This window comes from Myotis daubentonii, chromosome 5 (genome assembly GCF_963259705.1).
Source record: "Myotis daubentonii chromosome 5, mMyoDau2.1, whole genome shotgun sequence".
Classification (NCBI taxonomy): Eukaryota; Metazoa; Chordata; class Mammalia; order Chiroptera; family Vespertilionidae; genus Myotis; species Myotis daubentonii.
Window position 1 is genome coordinate 55,302,957 of NC_081844.1, and position 26,030 is coordinate 55,328,986.

The 26,030-nt window shown below is 40.6% G+C and overlaps 2 protein-coding genes, 1 long non-coding RNA gene and 2 other non-coding genes across 13 annotated transcripts in view; 1 reads left to right on the plus strand and 4 right to left on the minus strand.

The window, feature by feature from the left end:
- The window catches only part of SH3D19 (SH3 domain containing 19), a 186,178-nt gene extending 172,902 nt beyond the window's left edge, over positions 1 to 13,276 (plus strand). For all 9 annotated transcript variants that reach the window (XM_059697862.1, XM_059697859.1, XM_059697858.1 and 6 more), the window contains 3 exons: positions 1,832 to 2,018; positions 2,935 to 3,032; positions 11,141 to 13,276. In XM_059697862.1, the coding sequence (XP_059553845.1) occupies positions 1,832 to 2,018; positions 2,935 to 3,032; positions 11,141 to 11,257 (402 nt within the window). In that variant the 3' untranslated portion in view covers positions 11,258 to 13,276. The remainder of the gene's footprint in view (positions 1 to 1,831; positions 2,019 to 2,934; positions 3,033 to 11,140) is intronic.
- Positions 12,323 to 26,030, minus strand: part of LOC132235471 (uncharacterized) — a 189,437-nt gene continuing 175,729 nt past the window's right edge. Inside the window, exon 2 of the long non-coding RNA XR_009453023.1 lies at positions 12,323 to 12,431. This is a non-coding gene — a long non-coding RNA (uncharacterized LOC132235471). The remainder of the gene's footprint in view (positions 12,432 to 26,030) is intronic.
- Positions 18,900 to 22,984, minus strand: RPS3A (ribosomal protein S3A). The gene is made up of 6 exons (XM_059697870.1): positions 22,829 to 22,984; positions 21,995 to 22,098; positions 21,448 to 21,635; positions 19,841 to 20,049; positions 19,234 to 19,343; positions 18,900 to 19,064 (listed from the first exon to the last, which is right to left on the minus strand). Exons 1-6 carry the CDS (start codon positions 22,888 to 22,890, stop codon positions 18,943 to 18,945), a joined length of 795 nt encoding a protein of 264 aa, XP_059553853.1. The 5' UTR covers positions 22,891 to 22,984; the 3' UTR covers positions 18,900 to 18,942.
- On the minus strand, positions 19,479 to 19,549 carry LOC132236281 (small nucleolar RNA SNORD73). The gene has a single exon (XR_009453230.1). It is a non-coding gene; the product is annotated as a small nucleolar RNA SNORD73 (small nucleolar RNA).
- LOC132236282 (small nucleolar RNA SNORD73) lies at positions 20,742 to 20,813 on the minus strand. Its single transcript, XR_009453231.1, has one exon. It is a non-coding gene; the product is annotated as a small nucleolar RNA SNORD73 (small nucleolar RNA).

Below are 26,030 nucleotides of genomic sequence, written 5' to 3' on the forward strand. Positions count from 1 at the left end.
TCAATAAAAATATATTTTTTAAAAAACAAGAAAGTAAAAATGATTATTTTTATTTTTTTACCCTCCAAATAGGGTAAAAAAGAGAAGGTTTTAGTCACAAAGATAGCCATAGTGGTTTTATTATCATAGGGAAAAAAATTGGAACCAACCTAAATATGATCATTAATGGTAGAATGTTCTGAGGCCGTGAAAAACTAGTTTTATAAAATAAACGTAATGGGAAGAAAATGTTATAGGGAATTGAATATATAGCATACAAAGACTACAAGGAAATATATTTATTAACATTCATATTTCCCTAAGAGGTAAGATTATGGGTGAGTAGGTTTTTTCCCTGCTTCTTCATACATTTCTGAACTTACCTAATATTTAGGAGCACTTGTATTATTTTTTTAATGGGAGAGAGAAAAAACGAGTAAAATTTTTACATACTAGCCCTGGATGGGTAGGGGTAGCTCAGTTGATTGTTTCTTGAACGTAGGGCTCCCATCCTAACTTGGTAGAAATGAAAGCATTCTTGCTGGTACATTCCACCATACTGTCCCACCATATTTGGGTGGGTATTCTGCCAGCTTTAGTGCTAACTACGCCTTATAAAATTAATAGTGAATTAATGAAGTCTTGTGCCATGGAATCTGATAGCTTCTGAATCAAGTAAAGACCTAGGAACTAACAGACTGCCCATTATGAGCCTTCATAATTTTTTTTTAAAGATTTAATTTTTTAAAATATATTTTTATTGATTTTTTACAGAGAGGAAGGGAGAGGGATAGAGAGTTAGAAACATCGATGAGAGAGAAACATCAACCAGCTGCCTCCTGCACACCTCCTACTGGGGATGTGCCCGCAACCAAGGTATATGCCGTTGACCGGAATCGAACCTGGGACCTTTCAGTCCACAGGCTGACACTCTATCCACCGAGCCAAACCGGTTTTGGCATGAGCCTTCATAATTTAAAGAGTTTCACTGGAAATTGTATGTTTTCCAGAATTCTTTCATAGTGTAATAAATACTATATATGAATACTGTATGCTTTTACCTAATTTTTAAGATAGAACTAATATCATAGATCATAATTAGAAAAAAGTTTTTTCTTAAGTTTTATATATCCTTTAAAAGCAGGAAAGCCACAAATTCTATCACATCTGTCATATAGAATTATATTTCAAAGATAAAATCTTATTGGAAATTTTTATTTCTGAAACTTGATAGCAACATAAAGTGTTAGGTGATTTAAAGAAAGCTTCAGGCTTTGAAATCTTATGACCCCTTAGCTTTATCCCCACCATTTTTTAAGCTCTGCAGAAATAAATCTAGATATATAAACGCCTAAGTGACCATTAAGACCAAATGACTGGAACAACCAGAATGACCAATTGACCAGTCGCTATGATGTGCACTGACCAACAGGGGACAGACGCTCAATGCAGAAGCTGCCCCTTGGTGGTCAGCGCACTCCCACAGGGGGAGCACCACTCAGCCAGAAGCCAGGCTCACGGCTGGCAAGCGCAGCTGCGGTGGCGGGAACGTCTCCTGACTCTGCGGCAGTACTACTGAGCAGCTACAGTAGGCGCAATGGGCCAGGATGAGCGCGAGCTGCATGGCACCGGCTCAGGCTCCTCCCTGGCCACCTCCCTCTTGGCACACTGCTACATCCCTTGAGGGATCAGGCATAAACTGGCAGTCAAACATCCCCCAAGGGGTCCCAGATTGCGAGAGGACGCAGGCCAGGCTGAGGGATGCCCCCTCCCCAATGCACGAATCCGTGCACCGGGCCTCTAGTTTCAAATAAAATCTTAAATTTTTTATCAAACCTCTGTTTTGTAACAGGATAACGGTCTTTCTGGAGAATGGTGTGAAGCTCTTCACAGTTTTACAGCAGAGACCAGTGATGACTTACCCTTCAGGAGGGGAGAACGGATCCTGATCCTACAGCGGCTAGACTCTGACTGGTACAAGGGCAGACTGCGAGACAGGGAGGGGATCTTCCCAGCAGTCTTTGTGCGGCCCTGCCCAGGTACAACAACTCCGGGAAGTGGTTCTTCACTCTAAGGGGAGCCCAAGACCTTTAAAGCAATATATATTTCTTTTCCCTCTGGCCATGATCAGTTTAAGTTGTTTGCCTTCATTTTAAACAGTTGATTCATAAAGTTTTGTAAGCTCTTCTTCATACTTCATACTTTGTTTGAGTTATAGGAGGGAAAAAGATAAAAATGCCTTCATTTGATAATGGCCAATTTTCTATAGTTTTTTTAGAAACATACAAATATATTTCTACTAGAGTCCTGGTGCACAGAATTTCATGCACAGGCGGCGGGGGAGGGTCCCCTCAGCCCAGCCTGCATCCTCTCCAATCCGGGACCCCTTGGGGGATGTCCTACTGCTGGTTTAGGCCTGATCCTGGGGATCGGGCCTAAAACAGCAGTCGGACATCCCTCTCACAATCCTGGACTGCTGGCTCCTAACCGCTCACCTGCCTGCTTGCCTGATCACCTCTAACTGCCCCCCCCCCCCCGCCAGCCTAATCACCCCTAACTGCCTCTGCCTGCTGGCCTGATCGTCCCCAACTACACCTCCCCCCACCCCCCCCTGCCGCCGGCCTGGTTGCCCCTAATTGCCCCCCCTGCCTGCCTGGTTGCCCCACGCAGCTTGCTGCTCGGTCATTTGGTTGCCCCTCACTAACCCCCCTGCTGGCCTGGTTGCCCCACACAGCCTGTTCAGTCATCCGTTCGGTTGTAATGGTAGCTTAGGCTTTTATATAGATAGATAATTTTTTTCCTGCTAAGAGAACTTCCTTCATCTTTTTGCAAGTTAAATAAATTCAAAATTATTTTTGAATAAATTGAAAATATTTTGTCCTGGGGATAACAAGGAGGTTTCTTAAAATGTTGGATTTGTGTTTTAGTATGTTCTGTATTTTGGTGTTTCCACAGCTGACATGAAAAGTATGTCTCCTTTAGCACTGAAGGGGAGGAAGGCCAAAGCCTTGTATGATTTCCATGGGGACAATGAAGATGAGCTTTCCTTCAAGGTCAGAATGTACATTTTTAGTTCCTGTATTAAGCAATTATAAATTTTGAAATATCTCCCATTGAAGGGTGGAACATCTGGGTGGTATATTGAATATTTGCCAAGTATGAACATATCTGATGTCCTATATCCAAAGAACAAGATTAGGCAAATATCAGCAAGGCATTTAGGTACTCAAATAAAACTGAATTGGCTTGATAACCCCACAATCCCCAAACGAATTCCTTATTTGTAGGCCTTGTAACATTCGATGTTAGTAATATTGGAGTTTTCATTGGTAGCCCTAATAAAGGATGATTCTCTACATGGCCATTGTTGCCTGCTATTGTCATGTCTATCAAATCAATGGAGAAGTCAGGTACCTGCTGCAATTGGCCACTGCACCAGGGCCTCATAAGACACTGAGTGAGTCTTGTCCAGAAAGACGCTGGCCAGGAAATGATCCCAAAAAGTTAAGCTACTTTTCCAAGAGTCGTTTTGGGGGTTTTTTTAGAAAATTACAATTTAATCTTACTTCATCAAAGAAGTACCTCTTGATACCAGCTCAGCCTCTACAGATTCTGCCCCCACCCACTTTACTGGGTATTTGGTGTTTGTATTTGTTTGATTTATCTATTGGTTCTGTGGTCTTTTCTCTCTCTCTCTCTCTCTCTCTCTCTCTCTCTCTCTCTCTCTCTCTCTCTATATATATATATATATATATATATCCTATATAATAAAAGGGTAATATGCAAATTGACCCTAACAGCAGAATGACTGCGAATGACTGATCACTATGACACACACTGACCACCAGGGGGCAGACGCTCAATACAGGAGCTGCCCCCAGTGAGCTCCCACAGGGGGAGCTCTGCTCAGCCACAAGCCAGGCTGATGGCTGCCAGCACAAGAGTGGTGGCGGGAGCCTCTCCCGCCTCCTCAGCAGCACTAAGGATGTCCAACTGCAGCTTAGGTCTTATCCCCACTGGCAAGTGGACATCCCCTGTGGGCTCCTGGGCTGCCAGAGGGATGTCTGACTGCCAGCTTAGGCCCGATCCCCTGGGGAGCAGGCCTAAGCCAGAAGGTGGACATCCCTCAAGGGGTCCCAGACTGCAAGAGGTCACATGCCGGGCTGAGGGATCCCCCCCCAGTGCACAAATTTTTGTGCACCGGGCCTCTAGTATATATATATATATATTCTCCTTTTTCTTTTCTCTCCTATCTTTTTTTTTCTTCTTTTTTTTCTCTCTCTCTTAGATATCATTTGTACTCTTTTCTCTCCCCAAATTCTCTTTTCTCAGGTGGTCACTTATATAGGGGTTATCAGTGTCATGAGTACATTCATGCTCTGTTCCCCTTGAGTCATGTCTTGTTAAGGTGAATTTTATCCTGTCTGGCTAAAGTGCTAGAGAGCAAGCCACATAACCAGACACCTGGAGAGGAGAAGAAGCGACGCATGCAGCTCACCCCCATCCAAAGAGCAGCAGCCGTTCAAGTAGCCCACCCCTATCCAAGGAGCAGCAGACTTGCAATCAACCTGTCCAAATCCAAGGAGCAGTAGCCGCACAATCAGCCCACCACATCAGAGGAACAACAGCAGCGTGCAGCCAGCCCCCATTCAAGGAACAGCAGCCACGTGAGCAGTCTGCCCAGCTCAAGGAGTAGCAGCTGCATGTGTAGACTTCCCCCATCCAAGGAACAGCAACCTCGTGATCAGCACACCCTCTGTCTGAGGAACAGCAGCTGTGTGAGAAGCCTCCCCCCACCAGCCAGAGGAGTCACAACGGCTGTGAACAGCACCCACCAGAGGAGCTGCTGCCAACTGAGGAGCAACTGCTACCACAACCGCCCAAGGAGCAACCGCAGCCCAAGGAGCCACAGCCACCCAAGGAGCAGCCCCTGAACGACTCAACATCTAGATCTATCGGTGAGATCAAACATGGGTAGACAAAGAAACCCCCAAAGGAAAGAAGAGGAGGACTCACCAGAAAAGTAGCTAAGTGAAACAGAGGCTTGCAACATGTCAGAAAAAGAATTCAGATTAAGGGTCTTAGAGTGCATAAACCGGATGGAGGAAAAAAAAAATCAACAACTTATATAAGAATCAAAAAGAAATGGATGAAAAAATCAATAACTTATGTAAGAACCAAGAAGAAACTTATCCCAGGGATGCAAGGATGGTACAATAGCCGCAAATCAATAAACGTGATACATCACATAAACAAATTGAAAGAAAAATACCACAGTCATATCAATTGATGCAGAAAAAGCATTTGACAAAATCCAACACCCATTTCTAAGAAAAACTCTCAGCAAGGTGGGAATAGAAGGGTCATACCTCAACATAATAAAAGCCATATATGACAAACCCACAGCCAACATTATACTCAATGGACAAAAACTAAAACCATTTCCCCTAAGAACAGGAATAAGACAGGGATGCCCACTCTCACCACTCCTGTTCGACATAGTACTGGAAGTATTAGTCATTGCAATTAGACAAGAAGAAGAAATAAATGGCATCCAAATTGGAAAAGAAGAAGTAAAACTGTCCTTATTTGCAGATGACATGATATTATACATAAAAAACCCTAAAGACTCCATCAAAAAACTATTAGACTTAATAAATGAATTTGGCAATGTAACAGGATACAAAATTAATGCCAAGAAATCTATGGCATTTCTATACACCAATAGTGAATGTGCAGAAAGAGAGACTAAAAAAGCAATTCCATTTACCATCGCACCAAAAAAATTAAGCTACCTAGGAATAAACTTAACTAAAGAGGTAAAAGAACTCTACTCAGAAAACTACAGGATGTTGAAAAAAGAGATAGAGGAAGACATAAAGAGATGGAAGAACATACCATGTTCTTGGATTGGTAGAATCAACATCATTAAAATGTCCATACTACCCAAAGCAATCTATAAATTCAACATACTTCCCATTAAAATACCAACAGCATATTTCACAGACCTAGAGTGAACTCTCCAAAAATTCATCTGGAATAAAAAAAGACCCCAAATAGCTGTAGCAATCCTTAGAAAGAAGAACAAAGTAGGTGGGATCTCAATACCAGATATCAAGCTGTATTACAAAGCCACAGTTCTCAAAACTGACTGGTACTGGCACAAGAACAGACATATAGATCAATGGAGTAGAATAGAGAACCCAGAAATCGACCCGAACCAATATGCTCAATTAATATTTGACAAAGGAGGCAAGAACATACAATGGAGTCAAGACAGTCTCTTCAATAAATGGTGTTGGGAAAATTGGACAGATACATGCAAAAAAATGAAACTAGACCACCAACTTACACCATACACAAAAATAAACTCAAAATGGATAAAGGACTTACATGTAAGACGGGAAACCATAAAAATACTAGAGGAATCCAAAGGCAACAAAATCTCAGACATATGCTGAAGCAATTTCTTTACCGATACATCTCCTAGGGCATTGGAAACTAAAGAGAAAATAAACAAATAGGACTACATCAAAATAAAAAGCTTCTGCACAGCAAAAGAAACCATCAACAAAACAACAAGAAAACCCACTGCATGGGAGAACATATTTGCCAGTGTTATCTCCGATAAGGGTTTAATCTCCAACATTTACAGGAACTCATACAACTTAACAAAAGGAAGATAAACAATCCAATCAAAAAATGGGCAAAGGACCTAAATAGACACCTTTCAAAAGAGGACATTCAGAAAGCCAAGAGACATATGAAAACATGCTCAAAGTCACTAATCATCCGAGAAATGCAAATCAAATCAAAACATCAATGAGGTACCATCTCACACCTGTCAGAATGGCTATCATCAACTAATCAACAAACGACAAATGCTGGAGAGAATGTGGAGAAAAAGGAACACTCATGCACTGCTGGTGGGAATGCAGACCTGTGCAGCCACTATGGAAGACAGTATGGAGTTTCCTTAAAAAACTGAAAATGGAACTCCCATTTGACCCTGTGATCCCACTTCTAGGAATATATCCCAAGAAACCAGAAACACCAATCAGAAAGGATATATGCACCCCTATGTTCATAGCAGCACAATTCACCATAGCTAAGATCTGGAAACAGCCTAAGTGCCCATCAGTAGATGAATGGATTAGAAAACTGTGGTACATCTACACGATGGAATACTATGCTGCTGTAAAAAGGAAGGAACTCCTACCATTTGCAACGGCATGGATGGAACTGGAGAGCATTATGCTAAGTGAAATAAGCCAGTCAATAAAGGAAAAATACCACATGATCTCACTCATTCATGGACAATAGAGACCATTATAAACTTTTGAACAATAATAGATACAGAGGCAGAGCTGCCTCAAACAGATTGTCAAACTGCAGCGGGAAGGCCGGGGAGGGTTGGGGGGCAGGAGGTAGGGGGGTAAGAGATCAACTAAAGGACTTGTATGCATGCATATAAGCATAACCAATGGACATAAGACACTGGGGGATAGGGGAGGCTAGGGGACTGTCTAGGGCGGGGGGATAAAATGGATACATATGTAATAACCTTTGTAATATTTTAAGCAATAAAAAAAAAAAGTTAAAAATGGAACTCCCATTTGACCCAGTGGTCCCACTTCTAGGAATATATCCCAAGAAATCAGAAACACCAATCAGAAAGGATATATACACCCCTATGTTAATAGCAGCACAGTTCACCATAGGTAAGATCTGGGAACAGCCTAAGTGCCCATCAACAGATGAATGGATTAGAAAACTGTGGTACATCTACACAATGGAATACTATGCTGCTGTAAAAAAGAAGCAATTCTTACCATTTGCAACAGCATGGATGGAACTGGAGAGCATTATGCTAAGTGAAATAAGCCAGTCAGTGAAAGAAAAATACCCCATGATCTCACTCATTTTTTAAAAAAATATATTTTATTGATTTTTTACAGAGAGGAAGGGAGAGAGAGATAGAGAGTTAGAAACATCGATGAGAGAGAAACATCGATTAGCTGCCTCTTGCACATCTCCTACTGGGGATGTGCCCGCAACCCAGGTACATGCCCTTGACCGGAATCGAACCTGGGACCTTTCAGTCCGCAGACCGACACTCTATCCACTGAGCCAAACCGGTTTCGGCGATCTCACTCATTTATGGATAATTAAAACCATTATAAACTGATGAGCAAAAATAGATACAGAGGCAGAGCAACATCAAACAGAGTGTCAAACTACAGCAGGAAGACTGGGGAGGATTGGGGGGTGGGGGGTGGGGTAAGAGATCAACCAAAGGACTTGTATGCATGCATACGAGCATAACCAATGGACACAAGACACTGGGGGGGCATGGGAAGCTAGGGGAGGGTCAAGGGGGAAAGAAAAGGAGACATATATAATACTCTTTGTAATACTTTAAGCAATAAAACAATTTTTATAAAAGTGCCTCTTTTTTAAGTAAAAACAAAATGTTTTCATGATCCTGTTTCTCCAGTCCATAGTTGGACCATAGTCAGAGGAAAGCCACCTTTGTAATACTTTGGGATTGTGCCAGAGGAAGAAGGGTAAGGTTAGTAGTCATTGCTCTCAGAATAGCCTGTGTCAAACAGCAGCAAATTCTCCATTATTGGAGGTATTCAGAGAGCTAAGATGCCACAGAAAGAATGAAAGCATCAAGGAGTAATTGGACAAGATGAGTTTTAAAACAACGGGTGCCCAAACAACATTTTCACCTGTCTATAACAAAATGAGTAAAACTAGGTGATATTGGGTATGTGCAGACTTTTGGGGAGTCGGTAAAAGGGGTATGCTGAGATATGTCAGTTATAAGGATGTTAACTTTCCTATTTTGTAGTGAGGTGTTCCTTCTGAGAATTTTTTATCTTTTTCATATTAAAATGTCATTTCTATGATAAAATACTGTTAGTAAATGATAGATATTTCTGATGCAAAATTATAATTTGGTAACCCTATATCTATTTATCTATTTATTTTTTTTATTTATTCCTAAAGGTTCTTGGTTCTTAAAATCCAAATGTTTGGAAGCTAAGTTGTTGTCCCAGTAGCTCAAAATTCATTTCTTTTATCTGTACATGGATTGTTACTTAAAGTGAACAATATAGATTCAAAATTTTTGGATGTTATTTTGACATTCATTTAAATTATGGCATATCAATAACAATTCACAGTATCTTTCAGCAAATAGGTGGTCACTCTGGCCAGTATTTCCCAATGGTTAGAGTGTAAGCCCACATACCAAAGGGTCATGAGTTCGATTCCAGTCAAGGACACATACCTGAGTTTCAAGGTCTTCCCCAGCCCTGGTCAGGGCGCCTGTGGGAGGCACCCAATCCATGTGTCTCTTTCACATCAATGTTTCTCTCTCTCTCTCTCTCTTTCTTCCCTCCCTTCCACTCTCTCTAAAAATTAATAGAAAAATATCATTGGATGAGGATTAACAAAAAAAAAAAAAGAAAGAAAATAGGTGGTCATTGTTTTACAAATGACTGACTCTAAGCAAGATAGTTCTAGAGGTTTGAGTTAAGGGATTCTGCACTGCCTTCAATATTGACCATTAATATTTTAATAAATATCCACAAAATATTTGTAGATAAAGCTTTTTTAAAAGTGTGCTAGCCCTCAGAAAAATTGACATACTATGTATATATGGAACAGAGCTAAGGAAAATAGTTTTAATCAGCCATTATGGTATAATTTAGGAACCAGAAGGAACTTTTTATAATAGAAACTTTGAGTAGCTGGAAGTTTTACAGATTTTAGCAGAGTAAATTAATGACATTTGATAGTCAGAATTTTTCCTTTCCATTTTCCATAAAGAAAGGCCTTAAATCAAACCATTTTTCCAGAGGGCTATGTACTAGGGCTACAAATAAATCCATTTAGCCTGATAATCTTTCAAGTAGCCAGGATCATTTTGGACCATTATAGAATCTTAAACCCAGATTCTAAGAGATGGTTAGAAACAATAAAGAACAAAATAGTTCCAGGAGATAATTTCAAAAATGATGTCATCTGCTGAGGAATTATAATTTACACATGAATAAGATACACAGTCCCTTTGACTGTCCTGATGAGAATAAATCAGTGTTCTGGGTCAGTGAAGCTCTTTAAGACAGGAAAGAATGCAAATTTGCTATTGAGGCCAGGGAGGATGGAATAAACCAAATGGCAGAGAATACCATTATGTGGAAGAGTAAATGTACAGTACAAAATGCTCCGGATGTGGAAAAAAAGACCATTACAGTAAAAGCCTTTCTAAGTGAAGAGGTCCGCTGTAAAATGTGGTGGCCATGTTGCCTGATGGTTAGCGATCGCACTAGATTTGAGTCATGTCTCTACCACTAACTAACTGGACATGGGACACTGAGCAAATTATTTAATCTCTCTGAGCTTAAATTTCCTTTCCTTTAAAATAAGGAAATCTATACAAATATCTCTCTAGGACTGCTCTGTTGTATATATGAATTAATTCCTGTAAAGTACATAAAATAGGACAAGACATACAGTAAGCACATGGCTCACTCATCTCCAAGTCTTGGCTTAAATGTCACCTTCAGTGGGGCCTCCCCTGACTGCTCTAATGAGATAGCAACCAACCCCACACTTTTTTTCTCTGCCAGCTTATTTATTTGTCTCCCCACTCTAGAATGGCTTCTTTATTCATTGATGTATCCATAATGCCCAGAATAACAGTGTCTGAAACATAGTGGGTGCTCAATAAATAATTGTTAGATGGGGCATGAGGGGTGTGTGTGTGTGTGTGTGTGTGTGTGTGTGTGTGTGTGTGTACACACACACACACATATATATATATAATATTGTTAGTAAATTATATATATGTGTGTATATATATATACACACATACACACAAATACATATATATGATAGCTGGTATTATTTATTAAAGAAGAATTTAAATTAGGAGTGAATTTAGGGGGCACAAAATACAGCAGGAAAATAAAAGGGCAACAAGGGTGACAATGGCAAAGGAATGGCATCCATTTGGTATAGATTATCTTTGTGGTATATCATCTAATCCTGTCGGCAAGTCAGAGAATACAAGCCTCTCCAGATACTGCCTAGCATGCTTGTACTCAACAGAAACTAAAAATTATTTCCAATTCCTGTCTTCTTACAGGCTGGAGATACAATAACAGAGCTGGAATCTGTAGACGATGACTGGATGAGTGGAGAACTAATGGGGAAATCTGGAATATTTCCCAAAAACTATGTTCAGGTTTTACAAGTCGGCTAAAGGTGAAGCTTGACTGTGTCCCTTGGCACAAGAACTATTACTTTGACTATCAGATACGGTTTCTTTGCACTATTTTTTAAACTGAAAGAAATATCTATGCTGTAATGGTACACTAGAATTTTCTGAAAGTAGAAAATGTCTGGATTTCATCACAGTAGAAACGTACACATGAAAACCCCTGAGCAAGTATTCTACCAAGGAAAACATCAGCAGTATGAGCAAGACAATTAAACACTTCCCCCAGGGAAAGTGCCTGGTGACATGGCAGCACAAGGAGGCCTACGCGCAAAAGCTGTGCTTTAACATCTATTTTCATCAGCAAAAGTCAATTAAACGTGCTTCTTCACTTTTTTTTTCTTTTAGTTTAAAAAGAGGACATTCAATATTCTACATGCTGTAACCATCAAGACATGGTTGGTAATCTAAATTTTATTTGTGATATTCAAATTAATTCTAACAGCTTGAGCACATTTCCCTTATTATCAGGGCAAATCCTTGTTTCAGGAGGGGGTAGTTTATTAACTAGTTGGAGCCTGTGTAAGAATGTGGAGAATCAGCTCATGCTCACCAAATGCTTCTGGTGTTAATAAGTATTTCCCCTTTGTCCAAGAATTTGAAGGGGATTAAAATTTGAAGCATCTTAGTCAAAAGAACCAAAACTATCCTGAGATGCCTTGCTAATATGACTAACTCTTCCACATACTTGCTGTACTTACTTCTTTCCTCCATTTATAACTTTATACAGGGTTGTTATAAAGCACATTTTCTGAATCTGCAATCATTCTTTTGACAATTACTGGTACCCAAAGAAAAATTCATTTTCTTTGTGTTACCCCAGTAATATATAAAAGCTGTGTCTTGTTATAGTGATACATTATGAATCACATTATCCCAAATACAGAGTAACTGTTAAGATGGAAAACAATGCCAAGCCCCACAGCTCATTTCTTCCCAATATAATCAAATGAAAAATAATTTAAGACTGAAGGCTGATACTTTTTGTTGTTGTTTTTTCCCCAGCTCATCCGTTCACAATTATAGAATAAATAAAAAATTAAAAATTAAAAAAAAAACCACTTTCCTGCTATATCCACTGTTACGCATGCCAGGCTTAAGATAAAAGCAGTTCTTCATGCCACTGAATCAATTACAGTTTATGGCAGTGATGGCGAACCTATGACACGCGTGTCAGAGGTGACACGCGAACTCATTTTTTTGGTTGATTTTTGTTAACTGGCATTTAAATATATAAAATAAATATAAAAAATATACGACTTTGTTTTATTATGGTTGCAAATATCAAAAAATTTCTATATGTGACACTGCACCAGAGTTAAGTTAGGGTTTTTCAAAATGCTGACACGCCGAGCTCAAAAGGTTCGCCATCACTGGTCTATGGGCTAAAGCCAAACAGGTTCAAGACAATCTTCCAAACAGATCAATGGAATAGAATTTCATTGGAAATGTGAAACACTTTCCCAACAATGTTCATGACTCTCTTCGATTTTTAAGAAGAATTTCATATACAGGGCCACTTTTTAGCTTTTATTATTGTTTCCCATTGTCCAAAAAATTAGGCAGCTAATGGTCAAACACGAGATGGTGTTCTCTAAGGGAAGAGTTATTTACTTCATCTTTGATTAAAGGTCATCTGCCAGTTATGTGGTTATAATTGATATGGGGGGCTGTTTCTTCTACTTGTTTTGGGTAAAGAAGACAATATAAAGAAAACTCGTGTCAAATTTTACTCAAGTAATTTCAAGAGAAATGGGACTTAAAGCATTATCCCAATTAAATTCCCGTTTGTAGCAAGCTGTGTAATAAGCAGGGTGTGTGTCTGGAAAAGGACATGAGGTACACATATTTGCCTGTGTAATTTTAACATCTTACATTAAAAAATCATGGAAACTTAGCTTTATTGGAGAAAAATATCCTCTTAAATTTTGGCAGTCAGCAGAATGATAAGTGCAATAGTTGTAAATCTACTTGACATTATAATAAACTGAACTTTTCAAAGTACTTTTCTCAAACTAGATTTTTTTTTTTTGAGAATGGAAATGGTATCTTTATGACTCCAGCCCTTTGCTCAATATAATATCAATAAAGGTTGATTGTTTAGATGGATGGGTAACTTATATAGCAATACCATCTTGGATACACTGAGATGTAATATTTTTCCTCAATTTGTTGACAAAAATCTTTATTGAAACAAAAATTTGTAGTTTATATGTCATTTCACTTTGTCATGCTACAGTTTTTGCTTGTCATTTATTATTCACTCAAGTGACAAGACAAAATGTAGCTTGGTACAGGTTTTCATAGATACTTTCTTGTTCTGTATATTGATTGAGCATAATTTTATAGTTTGTGAATGTCATAAGGAAAAATAGGAATGTATTATTTTTCCTTTTGGGAATTTTAAGTGAAAACTTGATATTGTTCATCTAAGCCTACTCCTTTTTTAAAAATTTTTATTAAAACTAGAGAACATTTAACATATTATTCTTATCCTTTGATTACCTGTTTAAACACCAAAAGACAGATTTCATTAAAAGATGCCCTTGCTTACATAGCTGGAGGGGTAATATAATCTTTCATTGTGTTCATGGAAATCACAGGTTTTGAATACAATCTGAAACATTCCAAATATCAGTGTATTCATCAAAATTTATTATTAGAACTAGTATTTTTAAAAATATTTTTACATAGGGTTTTTATACATCAATATTTTTAACAATAATTACTTCATTTTTATTTAGTATCTTAGGCTTAGGTAAATATACCTAAAGAAATACTGATGGCTATATGGGCATAGTATACGGAGATATTTGGTATATTCATTAATGATTTATTCCTTTTAATTAATGTCAGATGCATATGGGCCATGCATATGACTTATAATTCATTGTCATTTTGAATGCCATTGAATGAGCACTTAACACTGAATTTTTCCAGAATAGGAAATCATTTTCTAACCTATGCCTTTTTACTTCACTGTAATTATAGAGGGGGAAAAAATACAAAGCCTATCTCAGAACAACAGCACCATCTAGGGGCCGCTCACCTAATGGCAAGTTCATCCTGTTACACCACAGAGGAGAGCCTGCAGACCAGAGCTGGACCTGTAGAGGTTAAATAATTTGCCTAAGGCCATACAGGTATGGCAGAACCTGAAGCAAAACCTAGCTCCACTGATATACCAATTCAGTACTTTGTCCATTTGTTGTGCTGAAGTGGTACATTTCTCTTTAGCAGTTAAACAAGTATAATTGATCTGTTTTATTGGCCTGTACAACTTTTTTTTTTCTTATTAATACAGTATTTATTTGTCATCCTTCTGTCAAACCCTGAGCCAACCACTGTCCCCAGGCTGCCTAGGGAGGTATAGGAAAAGGAACATACAGGGCAGACAAGACACGGGAAAAAGAACTATGGGAGGTGGAGACAGCTCCTTCACATTGGCCTGTACAACTTTGACTTCTTAGATATAATAGAACTAGTTACAATGAATTAAAGCCTTGAATTTCATCGAAGAACATTCCTGCTCAGCTTCTCAGTTCTATGTAGACAGTTTATATTCACATTACCTGGAAAATCAAACATGCCCCGCTGGCATGGCTGTGTTTGAGGGTCAACCTGTGAACCAACAGGTCACGGTTTGATTCCCAGTCAGGGCACATGGCCACGTTGCAGGCTAGATCACCAGTGGGGGGATGTGCAGGAGATAGCTGATCAGTGATTCTCTCTCATCATTGATGTTTCTTTCCTTTTTTTTTTTTTTTTTTTGGTTAATCCTCACCTGAGGATATTTTCCATTGATTTTAGAGAAAGTGGGAGTGGGGGAAGGGACATGGAGAGAAACATCAATGTGAGACACACATCGATTGGTTGTCTCCTGCAGACGCCCCAACTGGGGCCAGACAGATTGAGACTGCAACCCAGGTATGTGCCCCTGACCGAAATTGAACCCACAACCCCAGTCAGAGGGCTGACACTCTTAACTACTGAGCAACTAGCTAGGGCCATCATTGATGTTTCTATCTCCATTTCTAAAATCAATAAAAAATATATACTTTTTTAAAAAGAGCTGCCCATTGTTCAAAGTGGCTATACCATTTTATACCTCACTATTAATGTTTCAGTTTCAGTTACTCCATATCCTTACCAACATTTTGTCAGTCTATTTGTATTGTCAGTTGCCACCATTGTGGTTATATTTTCATACAACACAATTACAGTACTGCAAATAAACTTCTAAGAGCTAATGACACCAGCAGTAATTCTGACTTTTGACTTCATGGTCTTAGTAAAAGGAAGCTACCCTTCATAGCTTTCACACTTACATTGCCTACCACATTATATCCAGTAAAGAATTACCCATTAAATTGGTGTGACTGGAATGATATTACGGAATTATATAAATTTGGAGTTAATGACTGGTTGTTTCCTCTTTAAGGAATTATTTTTTTTTTTAATATTGATTTCAGAGAGGGAGAGGGAGAAGTAGAAACATCAGAGATGAGAATCATTGATCAGCAGCTTTCTGTACACCCCCCACTAGGAACCAACCATGACCTCCTGGTTCATAAGTCAACACTCAACCACTGAGCAACACTTGCTGGGGAAGAAATCATGAGTGCCCACCTCAGCAGCATGTATACTATTTTTAAAAGTCACTTTAGAGATATATGCTGAAATGTTTTTTTCAAAATAACTGGGCAGGGGGTGTCAGGAAATGGGCTGCTTTGACATTTTACCCAACTTAGCTTAAAAAGTCAGCCTGCCAGTTTCATGGATGCTGGCAGGACACGAGACTCAAAAAGGGCTTTATTACTCACTGCAAAAGCAGTAATCAGAGCTTCAAGCTCATTTGTTTCCCTTCCCATCAAGTCCCAAAGAAATGATGCAAAGTGATCACAGTGGGTTGCATTACAGAAGAGGTACACTAAGATTTACCACTATTAAGTGGAAGCAAGTCTGCTCTTTTTCCAGGGGGAGACATTACCTCATCCCTCAAGGTTTCTCATGTGGATGCAAATACAACCCTGAGAAATAGCCCAGATAAAGAGCAGTCAGAGAACTGTAGTCTTGACATACCCAACGAGAGCATGCAGGGACATGGGATCTATAGCTGATTGCCTCTCACAATTCACTCCTTTGCATGACACGTTCTTGGCCAAACTAAAATCCTATATAATAAAACCCTAACTAATATGTAAATTGTCCCCTCAGGCAGTTGTCCGACCAGGAATTTGACCGCTCGCTATGACATGCACTGACCACCAGGGGGTGGCGCTGAACATGGCAGTCAGTGATGCGCTGTGATCTCTCACTGGCTTCCTGGAGGCGGAGGTGACAGGGACAGAGGTGCGGTGAGAGTGCAGAGTGTCTGCCAAACTTGCTCTCCCTGCTACCTTCCCAGGGACATCAGGGCTCACATGCCAGAGAAGCCCCCCCACTCCCTGCGCTCAGGGCACACACAAGGAGCCTGCCATGCACCCGCACAGCCTCTTCCAGGTGAGCCGGCCGCAGCCCCAGGGGTTCATGCAGAAGCCAGTTTGCAAGGCTGGCCAGGAGAGCGCGCTGCCTGCTCAGCTTCCATGTGGTGCTGCTGGGTGGCCCAGAGGCCCACGCTGCACCACAGCCCACTGTGTCCAGCTGTGCTCTCCACATCTCCGTGTGGGCACTCAGGCACTGTGACTCAGGCAGAGCAGTGCACAGGGGCCCAGAGGTCAGCTGGGACCCGCCCTTCCATGCCAGATGCTTATGCTTCGATTGCTGGCCAGGCCTAGGGTCCACACCCATGCACAAATTTTGTGCACTGGGCCTCTAATTTTTACATATGCTCCTCCATCAGCCACTGATTAATCTAACAAGGTTATAATCTCATACATTTAATTAAAGCTATTATCTATTAAGATTCAAAGTAACAGATGTAACCAACTTGTAGCATTGACCTCATTCTCTTCAGATTCCCAGACTGTGAATAAATCCATGAGGGTGGAGGAGCAGATCTTAAGTTGCCCCTATGTATTCTAAGGCCAGACTATTTATTACTAGCGAGTTTAAACTGACCTAATTCTTGGAGTTGCTGTCAACAGAGAAAATACATGGGCTAAAAACTCTCCAGAAATAGAGGCATCTTGTGACCCATTTTCCCCACGTAAGGGCACAGGTCACTTTCAGTTAAGTACTGGTAAATGTCCAAGGACTAAGCCTAGGTTTGAGGATGAACTAGCAAAAGGAGTAACCAGTAATGTGAGAAAAACTTTGAGGTGAGATTTTGAAGGACAATTAAAAACTGGAGGTTATCAACTACCAAATATCACTTTAAATAGAGGTCAAGCCAAGTAAAATGAAAGGCCAAGAATGAACCACTGGACTTAGCAACAAAGGCAATGGTAATCTTGACAGCAACAGCTTCCTTCGAGTGGTGTGGAAGAGAGCCCAATTGTAGCAGATTCAAGAAAAAAGTAGATGCAAAAAACATGGTTAACTCTTAGCTTTGGTAGAAGGAATACTGACAAAGGTGAGAATGGCTGGAGCAATGAGCTTAATTAAGCAGGAGGGAGGGAAGTCCTACGTTCAAATGGGATAGTTGTCCGAAAAATTCAGTAAGGCTGAAAATGTGCACACACCCATAAGAGGCAAGGTGGAAGTCATGGGAATCATCTGAGTGCAAAGAAGAGGTTTAAAAAGGAAGGATACAGAACAGACTGAGTGGAGGAATAACTACTGAATAGTGGACATGAAATGGCCACTTATTAATATACCAGTAATCAATTTCTCTAGCTGAGTTCAGCTTCACAGTGCATGTGCACAGTGGGGCATTTTAAAGCTACAGGAGATAGCATTTGGGTTTAAAAGCAAAAAACTAAAAGCCAATTGATTCTTTCCATTAGTCCAGCGGTTCTCAACCTGTGAGTCGCAACCCCTTCGGGGGTCGAACGACGCTTTCACAGGGGTCGCCTAAATACATCCTACATATCAGATGTTTACATTACGATTCATAACAGTAGCAAAATTATAGTTATGAAGTAGCAACAAAAATTTTATGGTTGGGTCACATGAGGAACTGTATTAAAGGGTCGTGGCATTAGGAAGGTTGAGAACCACTGCTAGTCGGTCTGTCACAGTGATTCTCAAAGTGGTCCTGGGCATCAGCATTATATGAAAGTTTCATGACTCCAGGGGCAGGGCCCTGCAATATTTTAACTATCTTTCCAGATGGTTTAAAAACCATCAAAACTTAAACTATGTTCAGAAACGGTTTTCGCCCTAACTGGTTTGGCTCAGTGGATAGAGCATCGGCCTGCGGACTGAAAGGTCCCAGGTTTGATTCCGGTCAAGGGCATGTACCTTGGTTGCGGGCACATCCCCAGTAGGAGGTGTGCAGGAGGCAGCTGATCGATGTTTCTCTCTCATCGATGTTTCTAACTCTCTATCCCTCTCTTCCTCTCTGTAAAAAAATTTAAAAAATGTTCTTTTATTAGCCATCTCTAACACCTCCAGATAATCACTATCCTTTCTCAGCTAATTAGAGAAAGAGGTAAAATCCACACAACAGCACAGAAAAGTTCACATTACTATCAATTCAGAGCATAATTCACCAGATTATTTTTTTAAATGATCAGAAATAAAATATCACAAATAGGTTTTTTTAATTGTCATTAAATGTCTGAATTTTAAACAGATTCTTGGACTGGAGGCTCATATCCATCAGCTCGTTCAACTTTAGCACCTGTCTCATCCCCAGTAGCTTTTCCAGAACTGCTACCTTCACCATGAAGCTCCATGAGTTTTCCCACTAAAAGGAAGAAGAAAATTGTTATAGCATACCATATCTTGAAACCGGTCCTTCAATACTGTGTAGGCATGATAGAAAAAAGCCATTATCTTGCCACCCCAAAAAAACAAACACCAAAAAATGCTATTTGGCCACATAAATTTTTTCAGGGATCCAGTGTTTTACTTACATTCAAACTTGGGCTTCTTCAGCATTTTGACTTTTCTAACAAAGACATCATGAAGCGGATAAATAGATTGGCAAGCCTTTTCTATGTCTTTTCCAATGCTGTCTGGAATCCTGCAAACCAGTAACAATAGATTAGATTCAATCTACAAGGAGCCCCTCTCCCCTTAGTTAGTCCACATTTGAGCCTTCTGAGTCCAAGCCTTATTTATGCCTTTTTCATTACACCCTCTTAGCCAACTGCATGGGAACATCAGAAAAATGTTTAAGTTTTATCACTGGACATCATTTGGGACCGAAACATTTTGTCATCACTTATTCCCATACATTTCTGGTTGTGGAGGGTTTTGTCTATTCAGTGTATTTTCTAAGACAAGCATTTCTGTGCTCTGGGGCTTACTAATTGCCATAAAATAGCTTCATCCAAAAAAGGATAAAGAAACCAAATCACATTTACAGAGCACTTAGCATGCTTTCATTTCAAGGGATGTAGCTAGATTGTTTTACAGACAGAAACACCGGTTTGATTCCACCTTGTCATATATGCTTTCCTTCATCTTTGGGTTAATCAGAGATTCAGGGTTGTGTTGTGTGATGAAAAAGAAACTTACAATTTATTAACCACTTCTTTCAAGTCATTTGTCTGCACCTCTCGGGTCATGATTTCCATCATCTTCTTCCGGATTTGGCGAACCTGCTGATGCTGAGCGTAAGAGGTCTTCCGAATCTGATTGTTGCGCTTTTTAGTAAAACCAACACAGAAGAGACGAAGCAAATAACCATCGGTAGTCTTGACATCGACATGAGCTTCAATCATGGTCTAGTGAAAAAAAGATATTGTCAGATATATAGGCTTTAATGTGATCAACTTTTATCCCTCAAATTCTTCTATAAAAAAGCTGGAAGGTCAAGTATTCATCACAATATAAAGTATAAACACACAAAATTTCCAGAATTAACTTCCTTAAAGTGAACTTACCAAATTTCTTACTATCCTTCATATCCAGTTAAATAAGTCCTCTCAACAGTCCTCCCTCCTCTTTCCTCTCTATCCGTACCATTACTGGCAACAGCACCCACCCCCACACTTTCTACAAATATATGACAGCCTTTAACATTCTTCCCCTCAACTCAGCTGTACAACTCTGCAACACAAGAGGAAAATAAGTTCTATGAGAGATTCTACAATATAGATACCTACACTTACTTGTAACATCTTTAAAGTGTTCCAAATAAGTAAAATGTTATTAACACTAAATGCACATATATACTTTTAAATGTCCTGTTCCAAACTAAAACTATGCTGAGGATTAAATATTCAATTTCTCTGCTAAAACACAATGTAAAAATCCATTAGTAATACTACTGCCTAAATTTAAAAAACAAAAACAAAAACTGAATCCCCTCCTCTGCATTTTGTAAAGTTTACACCTTGGTTTTAAAAAATAAATATTACCATGAGCAAAAGGACCTTAAAACATTCCCAGAAATGCAGCCATATAACCTTAGAAAAATGTCAAAAACAAACGTTAATGGTATAATCAGTATGTATCATGAGACCAAAACATTTTGTCATCATTCATTCCCTTATACAAAATATCCCCAAACTGGTTAGCCAGAGGCATCTGAATCAATGCAAACGTTTAGTAAATGCTTTTGTGTGTCAAGCTCTGTACTAAAAATGTGGAATTCATCCTAACTCCATTGGAAGACACTCTTACATATATTTTAGAGATAAAGAAACTAAGGCTTAGCAAGCTTTAAGTTACTTGGCAAAAGAGAACACAACTGGGAAATGGAGCCAAGATTTCAACTCCACACCAGAGGCGATGCTACTATTATGCTATAATGTATGGCCAGAGGTAATCAAGACTAGCCCAAACCACCCTTTCACTTTAAAATCCACTAGGTTTTGAGGTCCAAAGACATTCCGAACACCGGCAAAACTAAAAACCTGAAATCTAGATGTTCCTCAATGAGCCACTAATTTGTGCAGCAAAAAACCCCACACTAACCTAATGTTGTATGTTAAACTCAATTTAAATAAATAGGAGGGCCATGGCTTGCTCACTGCTGTTGCTCAAATTCAAGTGCCAAATTCTTTTAAAATTGTTTAAGCAAGAAAATACCAAGGTTTTAAAGTGAAATTTAAACCTCAACTGTATGATATGCTCCTTGCTGTAATGACACCATGACTCTGAGGAACTTTTGTTCTCACCTGCCACTTCTTGACCATCGAGCACATTTTGTCCCGGGTAAGGTCCATGCCATGGAAATTAGTCAGGCAGTTTTTGCCCTGAACATCCTCAGTAATTAGCTTGAATTTTCTAAATGCAACTTCATCATTCTGCAGATCAGCTAGGCTCACTTCAAAAACACGACCCTTGAGACCATCAGATGCAATTTCTATAAAACAAGAATCAATTGTCTTATTAACGTTACAAACCACAGAAGCAGTCAAGCCAACAAAGGTAAGGTTCATGTATAAAGTTGAGCTCAGAAAGTTAGTGGTAAACTATATAAAGACCTTAACTTTTGCTAACCAAATCCACAAGGACACCAATGACTTACTGACAGGGCCCATTAAAAGCTCAAAACTACCCATGCAAAATTCTAAAATTTGCTTCTACAAGTGGTGTCCCAAAAACAAGCACAACAGGGGCCAAAGCTGCAAGCAAGGGTTGACATTTCTTTATAAAGCCTCCTCCCACCACAGGACCTACAGACCAATTTTAAAAAGTCCAAACCAAGAATAAGATACTCACTGGTTCCTTGAGTTCTCGTAACCAGTGTTTTTCCAATGTTTCTTATATTGAACATAGCTGGTGCTTTCACATCATACCAATCTTTCTTAGAAAATGGATCAACCCTGTATTTGGGGGGGGAAAAAAAAAAGTTTTATCGCAAATCATACGTAATTCTTGACTTTTCTGCTTTCCTCACTCCAATGATTTTAAAAGGCTAACTAGCCTGTAAACACTGCAGTGCTCGGTTCTATCCCTCCCACAGGGAGGGGAAGGGCGCATGTGTCAATCGAGCCCTTCGCGGTGTTGGTCTCTAAGCCACCAACGTACACACTTCCCACCCTATCGGTCCCGCCACCCCGCGGGCGGCACTGCCCCCAAAGCACAGGCACGTCTCCCGGATTGACTGGTGCAGGAAGACACCTACTGGAAACCCGGGCTCTTTTAAAAAGCCCCCCTGGAGGGCCCAGGTTCCACCCGGCCCAATCAGAGGAGCGGTGGGGGTCCTGGGTGGACAAGAGTGCCTTCCTCAACTCCGGCTCTTGCAGTGGAATCCATTACCTGTGGAATCTAGGCGGCCCGTGAGCCCACAATACGGAACACGTCAGCCCGAGTCGCGGCGGCCACCGGGCTCAAAGGGGTGCGCACAGGCCCAGACGGCCGGGGGAAAGACAGCCGGCCCGCCGCGACGCAGCACCCACATCTGCCAGGCCGCGGTTCGGAGTTTACCAACCCGGCACGGCCAGCTCAATCCGACCGGCATCCTCGCCATCCGGCCCACGCCGCGACCCAGATCCCTCCCGCCGACTCTAGTAGAACCCCAAAAAGTGGAGAGCCACGACAGTCGCCACTTACACTTTCTTCTTGGCTCCCTTTTTGCCGCCTTTCGTAAGGCGCTTGTTCTTGCCCACCGCCATGGTGCTGCTCAGAGAGCCAAAAGGGCGGAAGTGCAACTCGCGCGAGAACTTAGGCGTATGAAATGGGGCGGGGCGCGCTGTCGACGTGACCTTTGACCGCTGCGTTTCTCGGGCCCCGGAAACATCGCGACAACAGAAAGGCACTCCCGCGACTGCAGCGGCAACAGCGCCCTCTAATGTGGTGAAACTGCTCGCTGGGTGGCTGCGCTCCACCGGCTGGGACGCGGAAGGCCCGGCTGTGGGCTTCGGGTTACCGTGGTTTCCGTGGCTCCGGTGCCCGGAATTAAGTTTCCGTGGAAGGAGGCGCCCACTCAGCCTCGTTCAAAACTGAACTCTCCATCTCACCTGTAAAACTGTTTCTTCCCCAGAGCTTTGGATTTGGAATGGGCAGATCCAGGTCCAAATGCTCGTCAACAGTATTTTAGCCTTGAGACCTGTCTGTGCTTCAGTTTCCTCGTATTTTAAATGGAGACAGTAGCCCTGGCTGGGGGTTTCAGTTGGTTGGAGCATCGTCCCGTATACCCAAAGATTGAGGGTTCGATTCCAGGTCAGTTAAAAAAAAAAAGTGAAAAGTAAAAAAAGAAAAAGGAATAATAAAATGGATATAGTAATATAATCTACGTCACAAGATTGTTAGTAGGATTAAATAAGTGTAACTCCGGAGGTACTTATTGGTAATGTTCTACTTGTTGATATGGGTGCTGGTGCGTGGGGTGTGTTCGCTTTGTGAACACCCACGTAGCCGTACACGCATTTGTATATTTTTCTATACGTTTCTCATACATTGATATATAGTTTTGTGGGGTGGTGGTGTTGTGGGGGTGGTGGTGTTGTGTTTTTGTTTTTGTTTTTGAGTGAATTTTGCTAAGTGGTTCCCAGAGGGACTATGGTTCCAGTGTGAAATCAAATTGTTCAATTTTTGCAACTAATCAAAGAAATTTTTTTCAACTGTACGGGTTTAACAGATTCTATCCCGGCTGGAGGTGGCCGATTAGCTTCAGGTGTGCAGCCTCTGGAACGCTGGCCCATGCAGGCTTGGATATGTTGAGTTCCCTTCTCTAACTTCCCCTCCTGAAAAAGCAAAACAAAAAAAACCCCTCTGACCAGGCCACAAACATCCCCACCCACAACACCCCACAAGCCTTGAAATCCTATAATCCAGGGGTCCTCAAACTTTTTAAACAGGGGGCCAGTTCTCTGTCCCTCAGACCGTTGGAGGGCCAGACTATAGTTTTAAAAAAAACTATGAACCAATTCCTTTGCACACTGCACATATCTTATTTTGAAGTAAAAAAACAAAACGGGAACAAATACAATATTTGTGTTTGCATGTGGCCCGCGGGCCAGTTTGAGGCCCCTGCAATCCCTCCCAGAAATTTTAGCCTCCATCCCCTACCTCCTACTACCTCCGCCCCCCCCACCCCCCATCTTCTAAATCTTCCGGAATCAATAATTCCATTAATCTCATTTGTTTATAGGATAGTGTCAGAATCCTTAGTTCACAACAATATGATTTATTTAAAAGGATTGACCTTTTGTGGCGTTCACAGAAAAAAAATGAATACAACAATATGAATGTTCTTAATCCTATTGAACTGTTCACTTAAATGGTCAAGATGGTAAATTTTATGTTAGGTGTGTTTTTTTGTTGTTTTTCTAACCACAATTAAAACAAAAAATACTAAAGTCCTTGGCCAAGTTAACAAGCACACCTTTATCAAGCTCTACTCACTATCACTTTCATCCTCACCACAGCTTAGCCTTTAACGGCGGTTCTCAACCTGGGGGTCGAACGACCCTTTCACGGGTCGCCTAAGACCATCAGGAAACACATCTATAATTACATATTGTTTTTTGTGATTAATCGCTATGCTTTAATTATGTTCAATTTGTAACAATGAAATTGGGGGTCACCACAACATGAGGAACCGTATTAAAGGGTCGCGGCATTAGGAAGGTTGAGAACCACTGCTTTACGAGATACCCCAACACCAGGCATCTAGAACTATTTAAAAATTCCCTGAACAAAATGGTTTTCTCTTGCCTTCATTCCTTTTCCCTCATCAGCAGGCAAATATCTGCGCATTTTCAGGACAGCTCAGCTTCAGGTTGTTCAGTGAGAGATTGATCCCCCCAGACAGGCTCCCAGGAAACCTAGCACTGGGTAGCTTCTTAGTAACTAATGATTCAACTGGTGCCTTTCTCCCTGTGAGCACACAGTGCAGTCTTCTTCATATCTGTGCTCCATCTCTTAGCATGTAATAGGCCCTCAGCATATTTGTTGGATGAACACATAAGAGCAGAATATTTGTTGGATGAACCCATAAGAGGTAGATGACATAAGTGCTGGTCCCAGTTTTTGAACTTCATGAATCAGTCCAGATTTGCAAAATAATTAGGGGAACCAATAGGACAGCAATTTTTTAATTTCACCACATTATAAAACAAAAAACAACTGCCATTTGCTATCCGCATCATTTCATTCTAAAATTATTTAGACCCCCGCCCCCCAAATAAAAATAAAACCTTATCCTCTGAAAGGTGGGCCCTTTTATTTTTTTCTGTGAAGGCCACAAAAGGTCAATCCTTTTAAATAAATAAGCTTTATGAAAAATTCTGTAGACGTTATTTTTGTCTAATCGCAGACTGGTGAAAACTAGTGACCAGTAGAATTCAGTGAGTCCCACTAAATATAATATTGAGTCTAATAAACTCTGTATTAATTCTATACGTATAGTAACCTTGACTAAGTTTATAAGTGGCAGTTCACTAGTTTTAAAGTTTCCCAATGGAAAATGTTATAGACTCCAAGGCTACATAACCCAGCATGAAAACCAAACTTGCCTTCTTCCTGGTCAAATTCCTCTTTCTGCCCAAGAGTGAAAAGGCCACAGGGGAGACATTAATGAAATCAGCTGCATTTGGTTTATTCTAGCAACACCAGCACCTAAGGCAGTGGTTCTCAACTTTGGCTGCACATTAGAATCACCTGGGAATCTTTTTAAAATCCTGATTTCTGGGACTCATCCTCCGGATATTGTGTTTCTTTGTTACTAATGTTGTGGCTCCACCCCATAACAAAGAAACAGAATTTCCGGAGGGTGAGGCCCAGAAATCAGGATTTTAAAAAGATTCCCAGG